Source organism: Bison bison, unplaced genomic scaffold, assembly GCF_000754665.1.
Source record: "Bison bison bison isolate TAMUID 2011002044 unplaced genomic scaffold, Bison_UMD1.0 scf7180017864373, whole genome shotgun sequence".
Taxonomy (NCBI): domain Eukaryota; kingdom Metazoa; phylum Chordata; class Mammalia; order Artiodactyla; family Bovidae; genus Bison; species Bison bison.
In genome coordinates, this window is record NW_011494945.1 from 5,404,653 (window position 1) to 5,420,510 (window position 15,858).

The following is a 15,858-nucleotide window of genomic DNA, read 5'->3' on the forward strand; positions in this document are numbered from 1 at the left end:
CCAGATGCCATGATCTTAGTTTTCTGAATGTTGAGGTTTAAGCCAACTTTTTCACTCTCCTCTTTCACTTTCATCAAGAGGATTTTTAGTTCCTCTTCACTTTCTGCCGTAAGAGTGGTGTCATCTCCATATCTGAAGTTATTGATATTTCTCTCGGCAGTCTTGATTCCAGCTTGTGCTTCCTCCAGCCCAGCGTTTCTCATGATGTACTCTGAATATAAGTTAAATAAGCAGGGTGACAATATACAGCCTTGACGTACTCCTTTTCCTGTTTGGAACCAGTGTGTTGTTCCATGTCCAGTTCTAACTGTTGCTTCCTGACCTGCATACAGGTTTCTCAAGAGACAGGTCAGATGGTCTGGTATTCCCATCTCTTTAAGAAATTTCCACAGTTTGTTGTGATCCACACAGTTGTGGTATCTATTGCTTCCCTAATAGCTCAGTTGGTAAAGAATCTGCCCACAATGCAGGAGACCTTGGTTCAATTCCAGGGTTGGGAAGATCTCCTGGAGAAGGGATAGGCTACCCAATCCAGTATTCTTGAGCTTCCCTTGTGGCTTAGCTAATAAAGAATGTGCCTGCAAGGCAGAAGACCTGGGTTTGATCCCTGAGTTAGGAAGATCCCCTGGAGAAGGGTACCCACTCCAGTATTCTGGCCTGGAGAATTCCATCGGACTGTATAGTCAATGGGGTCACAAAGAGTTGGACGTGACTTAGTGACTTTCACTTTTACTATTGCAACTCTTGGATTTACATTTAATGCCAGGTTTGTCAGTTAGCTATTGCTGTGTAACAAGTCACTCTAAAACTCAGTAGCTTAAAACCGTTATTTATTATTGTTTATATGTCTGCAAATCAGTTGAATTTCAATCGATCCAGGTTAGGTTCAGCTGAGAGACTCTACTTCAGGCTGAGATGGCTGAGGGCAGCTCTGTGTTTCATAGAAGGTCAGTGGATTGTCTGGGGCAGCTCTGCTTCTTGTTTTTAGTTTCTTTTCTGAGCCCAGCAAACTATCCAGTATGTTTTTTAATCACAATAATGGTACAAGAGAGTAAACTAAAGTGCTCAAAGCCTAGGATCAGGACTAGCATCATGTCCCTTTCTTCTAAAATGCAAGTCACATAGTCAAGCCAAAAAATCCAGGGGCAAGAAAGGACACTCCATCCATGGTGAGCATGGCAGTAGTGTGGATGAAGGGGTGAAGAGTTAGGCCCAGCAAGTCAGCTTGCAACCCCAGATTAGATAATGAACAAACTGGGAAAAAGCTCAGATAGAGACTATGGTGGTCTGAGCTGTGTGGGCTCAGGAGGAGGTTCAATACAGGAAACAGGATCTCTTGGGTAGAAGGAATGGGAGTGTTTGTGAGAAGAGTGCTGAATCTTTTTCTAGCCAAAATTGTCAAGTGAATTAGAGCTGAAGAATAGCAGAAGGCTGATATGACATGGGTCCAATGAGAATGAAGCGATGTAGTGGGAATAAAGGGAAATAAAGAACAAGGCAAATAGAGTATTAAGAATGTCTAGGTGGAAGATCTCTGTACTGAAGACTTATTTTGGTTAACTAAATTGTCATCTAATGAGCTTATATATTTCCAAATGATAAAACAGTCTAAAATAGTAGAGTCTAAGAGAATGATGCATTTCTGCACTGGGTTCAAGATTGGCCAATGCATTACTGGTACTTGGCGATCTTGGTATCTTTAATCACATCTTTTGGGCACATTTGGGCAGAAAAGTCATACTTACTATTAAAAAAATCATCCTCTCTTGGTTAATTTAATGTTTTTCATTCAAAATAATGATTTAATCAAAGCTATGAATCTTACATCACTAAGTAAGAAATATTTCTCAGTAAATTAGAAATTTGTAAGTATATGAATATTCCACAATGTGTTACCTAACTGGGTGCTTAAGTACAATTAATTCCAAATTTCTTCCCCTCGCTTGAGTGAATTGAGGTGATATACCTCTTTTGCTTCTTGAGTACCAGATTCAGTAGAACCACAGACGTCTGCCTTTTTTCTTTAACTGTGCTATTTAAAATACACCCCATTTCTAAAGAAAGCAGCTGTTGTTTTAAGTCAAACTGCATGCACAGCACCATGGCCATCACAAGGAAGACAAATTACCTTGTTAGCAGAATGCACCTCTCCCTAAGGGAACTGATGCTTGGACTTTTTATTTTTGACATATTCTGAGAATATCTTCTGAGACGACTAGATAGTCTTTGTTTCATTGATACTATAGCTTATATCTTTAAAAAAATCAATTTGATATGCTTTTACACGTTTGAACATGTGATTCTCTAGTCTGCATTTGGCACCTAATTTCTCTCTTTTATCCAGAAGCTTTTAGCGTTAATGCTGTTTGTGAAGGAAGGTTTATTGAATGTGTATAACCAGCCATGTTCTAAAATAGGAGAAGGCTTGATATGGCTAAGAAAGTTGGCCTCGGCACTATCGTTTCTGTCAGTTAACACTTTTTGTTCATTATATTTTTTTTGTTACTGATTTCTGTCCTCTTTCTTTCAGCCTAGGAAGTGATGATACCCATTTTGAGGTTGGCATGGCCAGCAATGGATGTGAAGTCCATCGTTTTGATCCTAGTGTTAAATCAGCTCATGTTCTGGAAAGTGAGCGTCTTTGGTTTCACCGTTTGTCCATCGATTGGCGGGACCCCCATCCAGCTGTTGCTGCCCAAAAGCCGTATGGCAACACCAGAAAACTGGGAGCCATTTTGAATGAATTTGGGCATCACAAGGTCAGATGTTTCATTTGATTTCATAGTTAAAGTGAACAAACTCATAAGCTGTTTGCTTGTTTTTTTAATGCAAATCAAGGATTGGATAGTTGAAAGTTCAGTTTTAACCTTATTATTATTTATAGAGTCTGCTCTGTAGATATAATATTTTGGCAAGGATAGAGATATTTAAATTGATTTCAAGGTTTTAGTTGCTGTTGAGTAGTGCTTAAGGTTTTGACCAAGACTCGGCAAGGAGAATAAGAAACTAACTCTGATGGTGGGCTCAAGAGTACCGTTTCCATTTGGCAATTGATTTTAAATTTCCAGACAGAGCAAACTACTTATATCTGCTTCAAATACAAAAAGTAATCAGAGCCAGGTTTATGTTTGATAAGAGATTGCTTGTGTATCATGTTTCTCACTGTTGTAACAATGATTTTGGGTCTCCAGGCTCTTAAAGGTCAGAAGATATGTGTAGCTTTGATTAAAATGTACTTTGTAAAACTGAATGGATATTATGTGTATTGCAACTGATACAATTATATCAAAAGATGTCAAATCTCTATAAATATTGTATTGTGAATGGATAGCAAAAGGAAACTTTATCTTTGAACTGTGTTTTTTGAAAGCAGTTTTTAGTGTAAATGTGACCAACCACATTCTGTACGTAGATGCTAGAGAAATTCTCCTGAGTGTAGTTGTCTTGCATTTGATTGGCAACCCTTCTTGGGCTTAGCCTCCCTTGGCTTATTATCCCCAGAGATGGCATGTAATTTAGGACATGCCAGAATGGGTGTTCCTGAGACACAGTATATATATGGAATTCAATTTTAAACTTGAATTGGCTGCTTGATCTTTAATAAAAAGACTTCCTCTGCATTGTTCTTTTTCCTTCCCTTCCCCCTCTTCTTCAGCCTCCTCTTTTAAAAAAATCCAAAAAACAGAAAAAACTTTCTTTAATTGGACAGCAGGAACTTCTTCAAGAACAACTTCAAAGAATTTTGTGTTCTTTTAACATGTGTTTTGAATTTTGTGTTTGTATTTTGATTTGCCATTGAGAGAAACTAGCATGGTAGTAGTTAGGAGCCTTAATGAAACACATATAGGAGTTTGGGGATAAAAATCTTTGAACAGAACCCAAAGAAGTGAAAGCATTTTTCAGAATATTATTTTGTTTTTGCTGTTTGTTACCTTCATAGACGGTTTTTTTTTTTTTTGGTGGCTGAAGATTATTGCCTTGACCCTTTGACATGTCAACTCTAGATTGTTCAAAGAGCTAACTACTCATTCTTTGCATTCATCTAGGAGTCTTACTGCTCCGCCTTCATGCTTTTTATACCCTGGTCCTCCACCCCCATTCTTCAAAGAAAAGACTGAGTGTCTAGAGGTGAAACACAAAGCCATTTTGCTTTTTTTGATAATATTTTAGCCAAAGATTTGGTAAATGTGAGGCTAAAATGAGACTTCAAAAAGTGATCTGTGGATATAATTTATCTATGCCACATATTGTATGAAAAATGTCTACGAGGTAGGCACCTGAATTGTTTCACTCCATGGGAGCTGCAGTGGGCAAACCTTTATGCTGTAGATAAAATATCATGCCTCTTATAACACTGCTTCTCACACAGAAGAAATATTTACAGAGACTCCTAAAAAGGAAAAATGTTTTAAAGGATTTTTTTTATATTCCTAGGGCTATTATTTTTATTGAAAACACTAATAATGACATGTAAAAATTATTAAGGTGGTAATTTTATGTTATGTGCATTTTACCACAAAAAAAAAAAAAAATGGAGGAAAGAAAACCCCATAAATAATGAAAGTGATCTGGCTCAGAATTGCCATGTATGTATTTTCCCCTTAAAAAAAACATCCCTTGTTGAAAATGTAAAAGATACTGATATTCTTTCATAAAGATTTTTTTTGGGTAAATGCTTTAAAACAAAAACAACAAAATCTAAAGCCATTGGTGAATGATTGCTTCCATTAGGAACATGCTTCTAGGAGCTACGTGGTGCCAGATAAAAGGAAACCTCGGTTCTGGCCTGCAGCAGACAAGGTCGGTTTTCATTTTTCAGCATGTGTACAGACCCTGATAAATAGGATGTATCTCTGGCAGGGAAAACAAATAGGAAAAACACACTAAAAAATGTCAGTGTGTTTGCCTTGCCTCCTTCACTTATTTTTCCTGAAAGTGACTATAGAAACCAAAGGGGTTTTGTTATTTTGTTTTCACTTCATGACTTTAAAGTATCTCATATAGTTTTGTGATTTTTCCATTTTAGGCGGTTATTTTTCTTATCTTTAATACCTAGATTCCAGTCACTCAGGCAAAAATGTAGGCAAAAATGAAAGGCAGAGTCTTAAGATGGTGACAGTAAGATGCATATGGCTTTCATACTGCTTTTAAAACTCTCTGGTAATTTTAACTTCAAACCGTAAATCAAAAAACCTTTCTAAAGCATCAAGTGAGAAGCAGCTGCATCAGCAAAAGCATGTGCATGAGAAGCCCAGTCTGTCACGGAATAATATCACCTGGATTTAGCATTATTTGGAATGATTAACTGTCTGCTTTTGGCTGAGTGCTTATTGCTGTAACTATGCATCCGAATTTTTCCCGAATGTGATTAGAAATATCGAATCTGAGGTTTCTGCTTATATTAATCATAAGACTTTATTACACAGAGTATCCCTAAATGATCCAGGCTGGTTAATGAGAAATTATTTTCAGTCATAATCATGCTGATAATAATATGAATAACAGGACTGCATTAGAGCTTACCTTTGTAAGACTCATTACTCTAGGTTTGAGGCATGGGTTCTCAAGCAAGTCATTTAACCTTTCTGGCCCTCAATTTGATTGTCAATAAAATGGGGACAATGATACTACCTAAATGGATTGTTTCTGAGAATTAGAGCAGAGAACACAGGGTGAAAACTTCCAGCAGAGTGCCTGGAGTGAATTTGTCATTTGATTGTAAATTGAAATTATTTATTAATAATTTCAGTAAGTTTTTTAATTAATTTATTTTGTATTGAAGGATAATTGCTTTACAGAATTTTGCTGTTTTCTGTCAAACCTCAACATGAATCAGCCATAGGTATACGTATATCCCCTCCTTTTTGAACCTCCCTCCCATCTCCCTCCCCATCCCACCCCTCTAATAATTTCAGTAAGTTTTTACTAAATTTTATAGAAGCTTTTTTACCTTTCTTTGTTCCAGGGAAAATATATCAGTGATTTCTCTGGAAATTGCTAACTGCACCTAATGCTAGTTATGAGTTTTTTTTTTTTTAATGAAATCTTTGTGTGAAATTGAAGGGAATTGGTCCTCCAGATTTGGTCATAGACTATTCTTGTTAACTGACTCAGGGCACCAAACAGCTTTGCTGGTGATTGTATAGAAAGTAAATACTGTGCTGTATGCAAGTGAAAGAAGCTGCTGAGAAGTAATACAGAGCTGATGTAGACCTTGTGGCTGGGGATACCAGTCAGGTGATGAAGCTGGAGCTGGACTTCCTGCCTGTTCAGCCCTGGCAGGTAAGTCCTCCCTTACCCAGGACTCTGTCCCCAAGGTTGTGTGTTGCCTTGGACTCTGAAGGGAATGCCACTTTCTGCTTCCCTGGGCAGAGAGCCTGCCATTAATTACAAAACAACAGTTCTGTTGTGTGGTTGGTGCTGTGTTTAAGAGAATACAAACTTTGAAATTAAACCACAGAAAGATTCCCTTTACTTCTTGCTTATTGAGTTTGCACATATAAGCAATATGTCGATACTCCGCTACCCTGAAATGCTTATTAGGAATACTGTTCCTGCTTTGGTGTTGGAAATGGAAAATGATAGACACTTTCAGGAAAAACATTCCACCATGTGTATATATTATGTCTCTTTTTATTTCTAGAAATCCCTTTTGCCTTAAGTTCTCTTTTGTCTGCTGTTGATTCTGCCATACAAACTTTTTTTGGGGGAGGGGGGTTAGTTTTATATGAAATGCTATTATAGAGTCCTTTATTTTCATATTTTTTAGATACAGTTTTAGTTTGTGTACAGCCTGTTGTTATTGTTTTCCAGTCACTAAGTCGTGTCTGACTCTTTGTACTGCAGCACGCCAGGCTTCCCTGTCCTTCACGATCTCTAGGAGTTTGCTCAAATTCATGCCCATTGAATCAGTGATGCTGTTTAACCATCTTATCCTCTGCTGTCACCTTCTCCTCTTGCCCTCAGAAGACCAGCATCAGGGTCTTTTCCAATGAGTCAGTTCTTCGCGTCAGGTGGCCAAAGTATTGGAGCTTCAGCTTCAGCATCACTCCTTCCAATGAATATTCAGGGTTGATTTCCTTTAGGATTGACTGGTTTGATCTCCTTGCTGTCCAAGGGACTTCAAGAATTTTCTCCAGCACCATAATTTGAAAGCATCACTTATTCGGCGCTCAGTTTTCTTTATGGTCCAGCTCTCACATCCACACCTCTCTACTGGAAAAATCATAGCTTTGATTCTATGGACCTTTGTTGGCAGAGTGATGTCTCTGTTTTTTATTTATTTATTTTTTTAGAATTAAAAAAAATTTTTTTAAATTTTACAATATTGTATTGGTTTTGCCATGCATCAACATGAATCCGCCCCGAGTGTACACATGTTCCCCATCCTGAACCCCACCCCCTTCCCTCCCCCTCTGTTTTTTAATATGCTGTCTAGGTTTGTCATAGTTTTCCTTCCAAAGAACATCTTTTAATTTCATGGCCAAGTCATCGCCCACAGTGATTTTGGACCCTAAGAAAATAAAATTTGTCACTGCTTCCACTGTTTCCCCTTCTATTTGCCATAAAGTGATGGAGCCGGATCCCATGATCTTAGTTTTTTGAATATTGAGTTTCAAATCAGCTTTTTCACTCTCCTATTTCACCCTCATCAAACTGCTCTTTAGTTCCTCTTCACTTTCTGCCATTAGAGCGGTATCATCTGCATATCTGAGGTTGTTGATATTTGTCTCGGCAATCTTGATTCCAGCTTGTGATTCATCCATCCCAGCACTTCACGTGATGTACTCTGCATATTGGGATTTCCTGATAGCTCAGCTGGTAAAGAATCCACCTGTAATGCAGGAGACCTGGGTTTGATCCCTGGGTTGGGAAGATCCCCTGGAGAAAGGAATGGCTACCCATTCTAGTATTCTGGCCAGGAGAATTCCATGGACTGTGTAGTCCATGGGGTTGCAGAGTTGGACACGACTGAACAACTTTCACTTTCACTCTGCATGTAAGTTCAATAAGCAGGGGGACAAATATACAGCCTTGTCATACTCCTTTCTCAGTTTTGAACTAGTCTGTTGTTCCATGTCCGATTCTAACTGTTGTTCCTTGACCCACACACAGGTTTCTCAGGAGACAGATAAGGTGGTCTGGTATTCCCATCTCTTTAAGAATTTTCCACAATTTGTTGTGATCCACACAGTCAAAGGCTTTAGCATAGTCAGTGAAGCAGAAGTAGATGTTTTTCTGGAATTCTCTTGCTTCTTCTATGATTCAGCAGATGTTGGCAATTTGATCTTTGGTTCCTCTGCCTTTTCTGAAACCAGCTTGTACATCTGGAAGTTCTTAGTTCACATAGTGCTGAAGCTTAGCTTGAAGGATTTTGAGCATAACCTTGCTAGCATATGAAATGAACACAATTGTATAGTAGTTTGAACATCTTTGACATTGTCCTTCTTTGGGATTAGAATGAAAACTGACCTTTTCCAGTCCTCTGGTCACTGCTGAGTTTTCAAAATTTGCTGGCATATTTACTGCAGCATTTTAATAGCATCATGCTTTAGGATTTGAAATAGCTCAGCTGGAATTCCATCACCTCCACTAGCTTTGTTTTAGTAATGCTTCCTAAGTCTCACTTGACTTCACACTCCAGGGTGTCTGTCTCTAGGTGAGTGACCACACCATCATGATTATCTGGGTTGTTAAGTTCTTTTTTGTATAGTTCTACTGTGTATTCTTGCCACCTTTTCTTAATCTCTTCTGCTTCTTCTAGGTCCTGGCCATTTCTGTCTTTTATTGTGCCTATCTTTTCATGAAATTTTCCCTTGATATCTCCAGTTTTCTTGAAGAGATCTCTAGTATTTCACATTCTATTGTTTTCCTCTATTTCTTTGGATTGTTTGCTTAAGAAGGTTTTCTTTTCTCTCTTTACTATTCTCTGGAACTCTGTGTTCATTTGGATATATCTTTCCCTTTCTCCTTTGCCTTTCACTTCTCTTCTTTCCTCAAATATTTTTAAGGCCTCCTCAGACAACCATTTTGCCTTCTTGCATTTTTTTTTCCCTTTGGATGGTTTTGGTCATCGCCTGCTGTATAGTGTTATGAACCGCCATCCATAGTTCTTCAGGGACTCTGTCAGATTTAATCCTTTGAATTTATTTGTCACTTCTACTATATAATCATAAGGGATTTGATTTGGTCATAATGGAATGGCCTAGTGGTTTGCCTACTTTCTTCAACTTAAGCCTGAATTTTGCAGTAAGGAGGTGATAATCTGAGCCACAGTCAGCTCCAGGTCTCATTTTTGCTGACTATATAGAGCTTCTTCATTTTTGGCTGCAAGGAATATAATCAATCTGATTTTGGTATTGACCATCTGGTGATGTTTATGTGTAGAGTTGTCTCTTGTGTTATTGGAAGAGCATGTTTTCTATGACCAGTGTGTTCTCTTGACAAAACTCTGTTAGACTTTGCCCTGCTTTATTTTGTACTCTGAGAAGAAACTTCCATGTTACCCAGGTATCTCTTGACTTCCTGCTTTTGCCCTAAACATACTTAAAATTTAGTCAGACTGTTCAACAAAATTAATTTACTCTCTCAATGAAGTAATGTTCCAGTTATTGTTTTGGTTGGCTGTTTTTCATCATTTGATTTTGTGTGTATTTTCAAGTTCAGTCTGTTAGCTCATTTTCAGTGGAAAGTTTTTGGTTTGGTTTTGCTTTTTTCTTTACTTTTTTGTTCCACCCTTCTCTGCCTAGTGATTTTACAATAGCCTTCAGGACCCGGTCTTATATGAGCATCTGGGGGCTCCTGCTTCTTCAGTGATAATGGGAATATCCAGTTACTGAATCGTCTGGACCTGGCTCATTTGCTGTTTGTAAGAGTGAGTTTGTCTTCTCTTACTTCCCTAGACCAATGACTAGTTTTAAGCCATAGCCCCAGTTAGTGGTTTTCAGCAGTTTATTTTGGTCTCCTTTCTGAGTCCAGGGAACTCCACTTCAGCCTTTGGCTTGAATCAGTGAATGTGGCTCAGCTGCTTTGTCATGGAAGTACTTTTAGTTTCTGTTCTTTGTAGGAGATGCACCCCAGGACCTCTGCTACCTGCTTTATGGCAGAGCCCAGCACGTCCCGGCTTCAGTCCTGCTTACTGCTCTATGTTCTGGTCCCTGGAGATGTTCACCTTGTTTTTGAGCCCTGCTTTGATCTTTCTGTCCCCTCCCTCCCTTAGCATTCTCTTTTTTGCTTTGTGTTTGGTACAACGGGGAGGGTGTGCATCTTGCCTTCATTTTTTTTTTTTTTAAACTGATTCACCTTCCTTCCTTAGAATTACCTACAGAAATAGTATCTACCAACTCAATAGTCAACTGTTCCAGTTGTTTTCCTATATACATTAAAAATGCCTTAATAAAAGATTTTGAAATGCTTATTTATACTGCCTCCAATCATATTCTGTACCAATGTTTCTTGTATATTATTAGTATGTGAACCACCTGGAGAATCTAATGAAAAAGTAGATGTTGACTTAGGAGGTTTGGGGTGAGGTCCGAGACTCTGTATTTCTAGGACGCTCCCAGACAATGCTGATCCTGCTGATTAGGGACCATACATTGAGTAGCAATGTCTGCACCACAGTCTGAGAAACACAGGAGCAGAGGGTATTGACAGTAAATGTCATCGCTCGGACCCGAGCCTCTCTGTGCTCTCCGATGTCCTCTCGCTCTAGCCTGAGTCCTTACCCAGGGTGGAGTGAGGCACATCCATCCTCCAGGTCATTTTCTCCCTATGCCAGCCTATTATACCAGCTTTCTGTACTAGACATGCTGTTTTTCTGGGACAAATTTTTTCTCAGGAGAAATTTTTTCTTCTCCTTCATGAAAATGTCACCTGGTCATCTGCTATACCTGTGCAAGGCCCAGACACACCTGAGTCCTAGATGGCTAATGGCGTTAGCCTGCAGGTGGACTTCTGCTTCTCAGGCGTGTGCTCCCATCTAAACTGTGTATCCAAGATACCCTTTGTTGTATATCGCCCCATCCTGACTACCTAGTGAAGTGCTCAGGAAATATATCCTTGTCCACCTGACTTTCTCCCTGGTACCTTTCTAAATAAAACAGGCAGGATATCAAAATTTGAATAATTTTCCTTTTCCTACAACCTACTATGGAATTAATCAGTAGCAGCATGAGCATCCAGAGGCTTTAGTCACTGATATTTCAAAAGAACATTTGGATGGAAAACTGCATGGAAACAAGATATGCTGTGATAAAGGTAGAAGTCCAGGTGATTCTTTTACGGTCCAGAGGAATCTTAGACTTGTTTATAGTCCTTTTATTTCAAAGAGAGATGTGTATCTTTCTGTGTATTTGAAGGCAACTTCATCTTGCAGAATAGCTATTATATTTAATCATGATGGTGCTGTGTTTCTGTGAAATAAGCCAGTGGCAATTTAAGAGTAATGAGTCATTCATGGTACTGAATTGCGATTTGAAATGCAGAGACATCTTTCTTCCTCCATCAATCTGCAGTGGACCCTAAGGACAAGTCGTCCTGAAGACGTGAGTCGAGAACTTTGTGCACTCAATATTGAGGAAACGAGTTTTGGGTTTTTACCATATTTACTCATCTATAATGGTGAGATTTGCTGTGAAACAAAAAGTCTTGACTCTTCTTAATGATTTTCAAACCACTCAGTGAATCCGGATTGAGCTACAGTTTTTGTTTCCTTAGATGTTCTCTCCTTTGGTTTCCCTTGGCCAAAAGCCATGACTGGAAAGATTGTGTGTGAACAGTGCTCTGGAATCTGGAGACCCACTCTCACCTGTGTAACTACAGGTTCTCAGATTTCAGAACACCAGAAAACAAACCAAAAGTAACAGTAACATGCCACAGAGAATCCAGTCTTCTTAAGGGACCTTGACTCAGATGTCAGACCCAGGACCAAGCTCAGAGATTCTGATTTAGCTAGTCTGGCATGGAGCTCAGGAAATCTGTATTTTTAACCAACCCCACCCCATTCTACCCCAGGTGGTATGAAGATCACCGTTTGAGAAGCCTCCATGGATAGAGAGGACTTCAGAAGCTCAGCTTCCATTTGCAAATCGCTCATCCCCTGCTATGCATAGGATGCTTTAAACAGGAAGGGGGTCCAGATCCTGGCCGTCAGCTTTGGGGGCCACTCCCTGGCTCCTCACTAAGTCTCTGTGGCCTCTGTGCCTTAGTCTTCCTTATTGTAGGGTGAGTGGTACAGATCTCTGCCATTTGAGAAGACTGTCCAGCAAATAAACTGATGCTGGTGATAGAGATGAATGAGGGGTATTCTTGGAGCCAGCTTTGGAACTTATTTTATAGAGCATTGTGACTGACTCTCGCTCCTTCAAGACTTTCCGAGGGACCTGTTATTATTACCAAAGAGGAAGATTTCACATATGGAGGAAATTAGCCTCCAGAGAGCCGGCATTTGTTTTTCTTTGTTGCTGTGTACCAAGGTTGGCACATTTGTCTAAGAATCTTGCCATTTTGACAACCTTTGGGGAATGAGAGCTAAGTGAATCCTGAGGGAGGCAAGGGAGGCTCTAAGCTCCAGGTGCCCATAAAGGTTTCCTTTTTCATGACTCCTTTCCTAACAGTAGGTCGACAGAGGAATGTTACTACATTTGGCACTATGCAGCTCAGATTCACTAGGTCAGGCAGCTTGGCAAGTTACTTTATGTGTGTTAAAAAATGCTTAATGCCTTTTGACAGTAAGAGAGCCCCAAGAAGTTGCTATCATATTAATGAATCCTCTGAGGGAGAGATTCCTGAACAAATCTGTGAGGTCACACCCAGGTTGGTGATTTCTGCCTCAGGAGCACAGCTATGTCAGCCTCTGAGGTGCCCATGCATAATAAACCACCCATGAAGCTGGCTCCAAGTGCTTGGGGAAAGGTGGTCACGCTTTTAGTTGGAGGTTAGCTGATTTCTTTTTCAGCTGTGAAATATTAGAAAAGGAAATTTTCATTTGCCACTTTTTAGTTAAAAACATAAGGACCTTTTTAAAAAACACAAATTTCCTAGCATGGAGTGGCATTCAACATTTTTGCAATTAAAATGATAATGAAACATTTCTTATAAGAACTTCTCTTTAAAATCAGTGTGATAGGTTCACAGCACAACATTAGAAGGAATTATGTAAAGCAGCCTCTCTGTTCCAAGTTTTATTTTAAGATCTAATTTATTCCAGATTCTGCGGGAAAAAACCATTCATGTGACAAGCCTGCTAACAGATGTCAATTTAGTTTTATAGCACATGCCTGCACTTCAGAGTCAGAAAATGGAGATTATTCTTTTTGCCTCTGTTTATTACATGGCGCAGCTTCATAACATTATGCCCTAGAGGACAGCTGATTAATAACCTAGAGGCAAGCAACTTATCACCTGCTTTCCTCTTCTGCAGTGTTGAGTGTAAGCTTTATTTCATATTACCCTTTTGGATTAAGAGAGGAGCTATAAAAAGCAAAGGTGACAGAAAATGGATTTTTCTATTATAATATCATGTAGGTCAGAAGACAGATTATATTGTAGTGAAGAGAAATAAAAGAAAAAATAAGAATTAATCAACTGAATAGAAGTGAATCTATTTTGTGGTGTTGGTTGATAAAACAAAGTAATTCTATGTGAAAAATGTTATGTCAAAATCAGTCATAGCAAGAACTTTCCACTTCATATATCCAGGGCCCATTTCTCAATATTTACATGGCATAGTAATTATTGGTTTATATGTTACACTTCTCTTCACATTCCCATCTGTCCAGTCCATCCATCCATTTATCCATTCCTCCATCTGTCTATCTAATAAATATTAAGCATCTTCTATATGCAAGGATTTGTGCTTAAATAATAAAAATATAGGGACAAACAAGTCTTTTGTTTATTAAAAATTGTTTAAAATTGTAGTGATGTGCAAGGGATGATGCTGTAAAAGTGCTGCACTCAGTATGTCAGTACATTTGGGAAACTCAGCAGGAGCCATAGGACTGCAAAAGGTCAGTTTTCATTTCAATCCTAAAGAAGGGCAATGCCAAAGAATGTTCAAACCACCATACAATTGCGCTCATTTCACATGCTAGCAAAATTATGCTCAAAATTCTTCAATCTAGGTTTCAGCCTTCTGTGAACTGAGAACTTCCAGATGTACAAGTGGGGTTTAGAAAAGGCAGAAGAACCAGAGATCAAATTGTCAACATTTACTGGGTCATAGAAAAAGCAAGGGAATTCCAGAAAAAACATCTGTTTCATTGACTATGCTAAAGCCTTTGACTCCGTGGATCACAAAAAACTGTGGAAAATTCTTAACAAGATGAGAATACCAGACCGCTGTACTTGTCTTCTGAGAAACCTGTATGCAGGTCAAGAAGCAACAGTTAGAATTGAACATGGAACAAGAGACTGGTTCCAAATGGGAAAGGAGTACATCAAGGCTATATATTGTCACCCTGCTTATTTAGCTTATATGCAGGATACATCATATGAAACATTGGTCCTGGATGAATCACAAGCTGGAATCAAGATTTCAGGGAGAAATATCAGTAACTTCAGATATGCAGATGATACCACTCTAGTGGCAGAAAGTGAAGAGGAACTAAAGAGCCTTTTGATGAGGATGAGAGGAGAATGAAAAAGCTGGCTTGAAACTCAACATTTAAAAAATGAAGATCATGGCATCTGGTCCCATCACTACTTCATGGCAAATAGAAGAGGGAAAAGTGGAAGCAGTGACAGATTTTGTTTTCTTGGGGTCCAAAAGCACTGTGGACAGTGACTGCAGCCATGAAATTAAAAGACGCTTGCTCCTTGAAAAGAAATCTTTGACAAACCTTGATGGCATGTTAAAAAGCAGAGAGATCATCAGAGAGTCTGTGTAGTCAAAGCTATGGTTTTCCCAGTAGTTATGTATGAATGTGAGAGCTGTACCATAAAGAAAGCTCATGTTTACGAATTGTGGTGCTGGAGAAGACTCTTGTGAGTCCCTTGGACTGCAAGGAGATCAAACCAGTCAATTATAAGGAAGTCAACCCTGACTATTCATTGGAAGGACTGATGCTGAAGCTGAAGTTCCAATACTGTGGCCACCTGAGGTGAAGAGCCAGCTCATTGGAAAAGACCCTGATGTTGGAAAAGATTGAAGGCAAAAAGAAAAGGAGGCAGCAGAGGATGAGATGGCTAGATAACATCACTGACTCAGTGGACACAAACGTGGGCAAGCTCTGAGAGAGAGTGAAGAACAGGGAAGCCTGGGGTGCTGCAGTCTGTGCGGTCACAAAGAGTCAGACATGACTTAGAGACTGAACAACAACAATAGAAAATTTACTATCTTAACTATTTTTAAGTAGTGCTGAGTATGTTCACATTGTTGTGAATCTCTAGAACATTTTCATCTTGCACAACTGAAACTTTACACTCATTAAACACAGATTTCCCTCTTCCCCCAGCCCTTGGCAACCACCATCCCACTTCCTGTTTCAATAAATGTAGCTATGCTAGGTGCCTCTTATAAATGGAATCATACAGTACTTTTCTTTTTGTGACTGATTTATTTCACTTAGCATAATGTCCTCAAGCATCATTCATATTGTAGCATGTTTCTTTCTTTTTAAAGCTGAATAATCCTTTCTTTTTAAAGCTGCATAATCCTTTGTATGTATATACACAATTTTATTTGTCCCTTTATCTGTCAGTGGACAACTGGGTTTATTTCACCTCTTGCCTATTGTGAGAATGCTCACAGTGAGTGTGCAAATATCTTTTCAAAATCCCGTCTCTAGTTCTTTTGGCTTAGACCCAGAAATGGAATTGCTGGATCCTGTGGTAATTCTATTTTTAAATTTTTTG

The 15,858-nt window shown here is 39.0% G+C and overlaps 1 protein-coding gene across 1 annotated transcript in view; it reads left to right on the top strand.

The window, feature by feature from the left end:
* METTL24 (methyltransferase like 24) overlaps positions 1-15,858 on the top strand; it is a 96,572-nt gene that overhangs the window by 33,289 nt on the left and 47,425 nt on the right. Inside the window, exons 4-5 of the mRNA XM_010856689.1 lie at positions 2,531-2,759; positions 4,732-4,800. Of these exons, the coding sequence (XP_010854991.1) occupies positions 2,531-2,759; positions 4,732-4,800 (298 nt within the window). The remainder of the gene's footprint in view (positions 1-2,530; positions 2,760-4,731; positions 4,801-15,858) is intronic.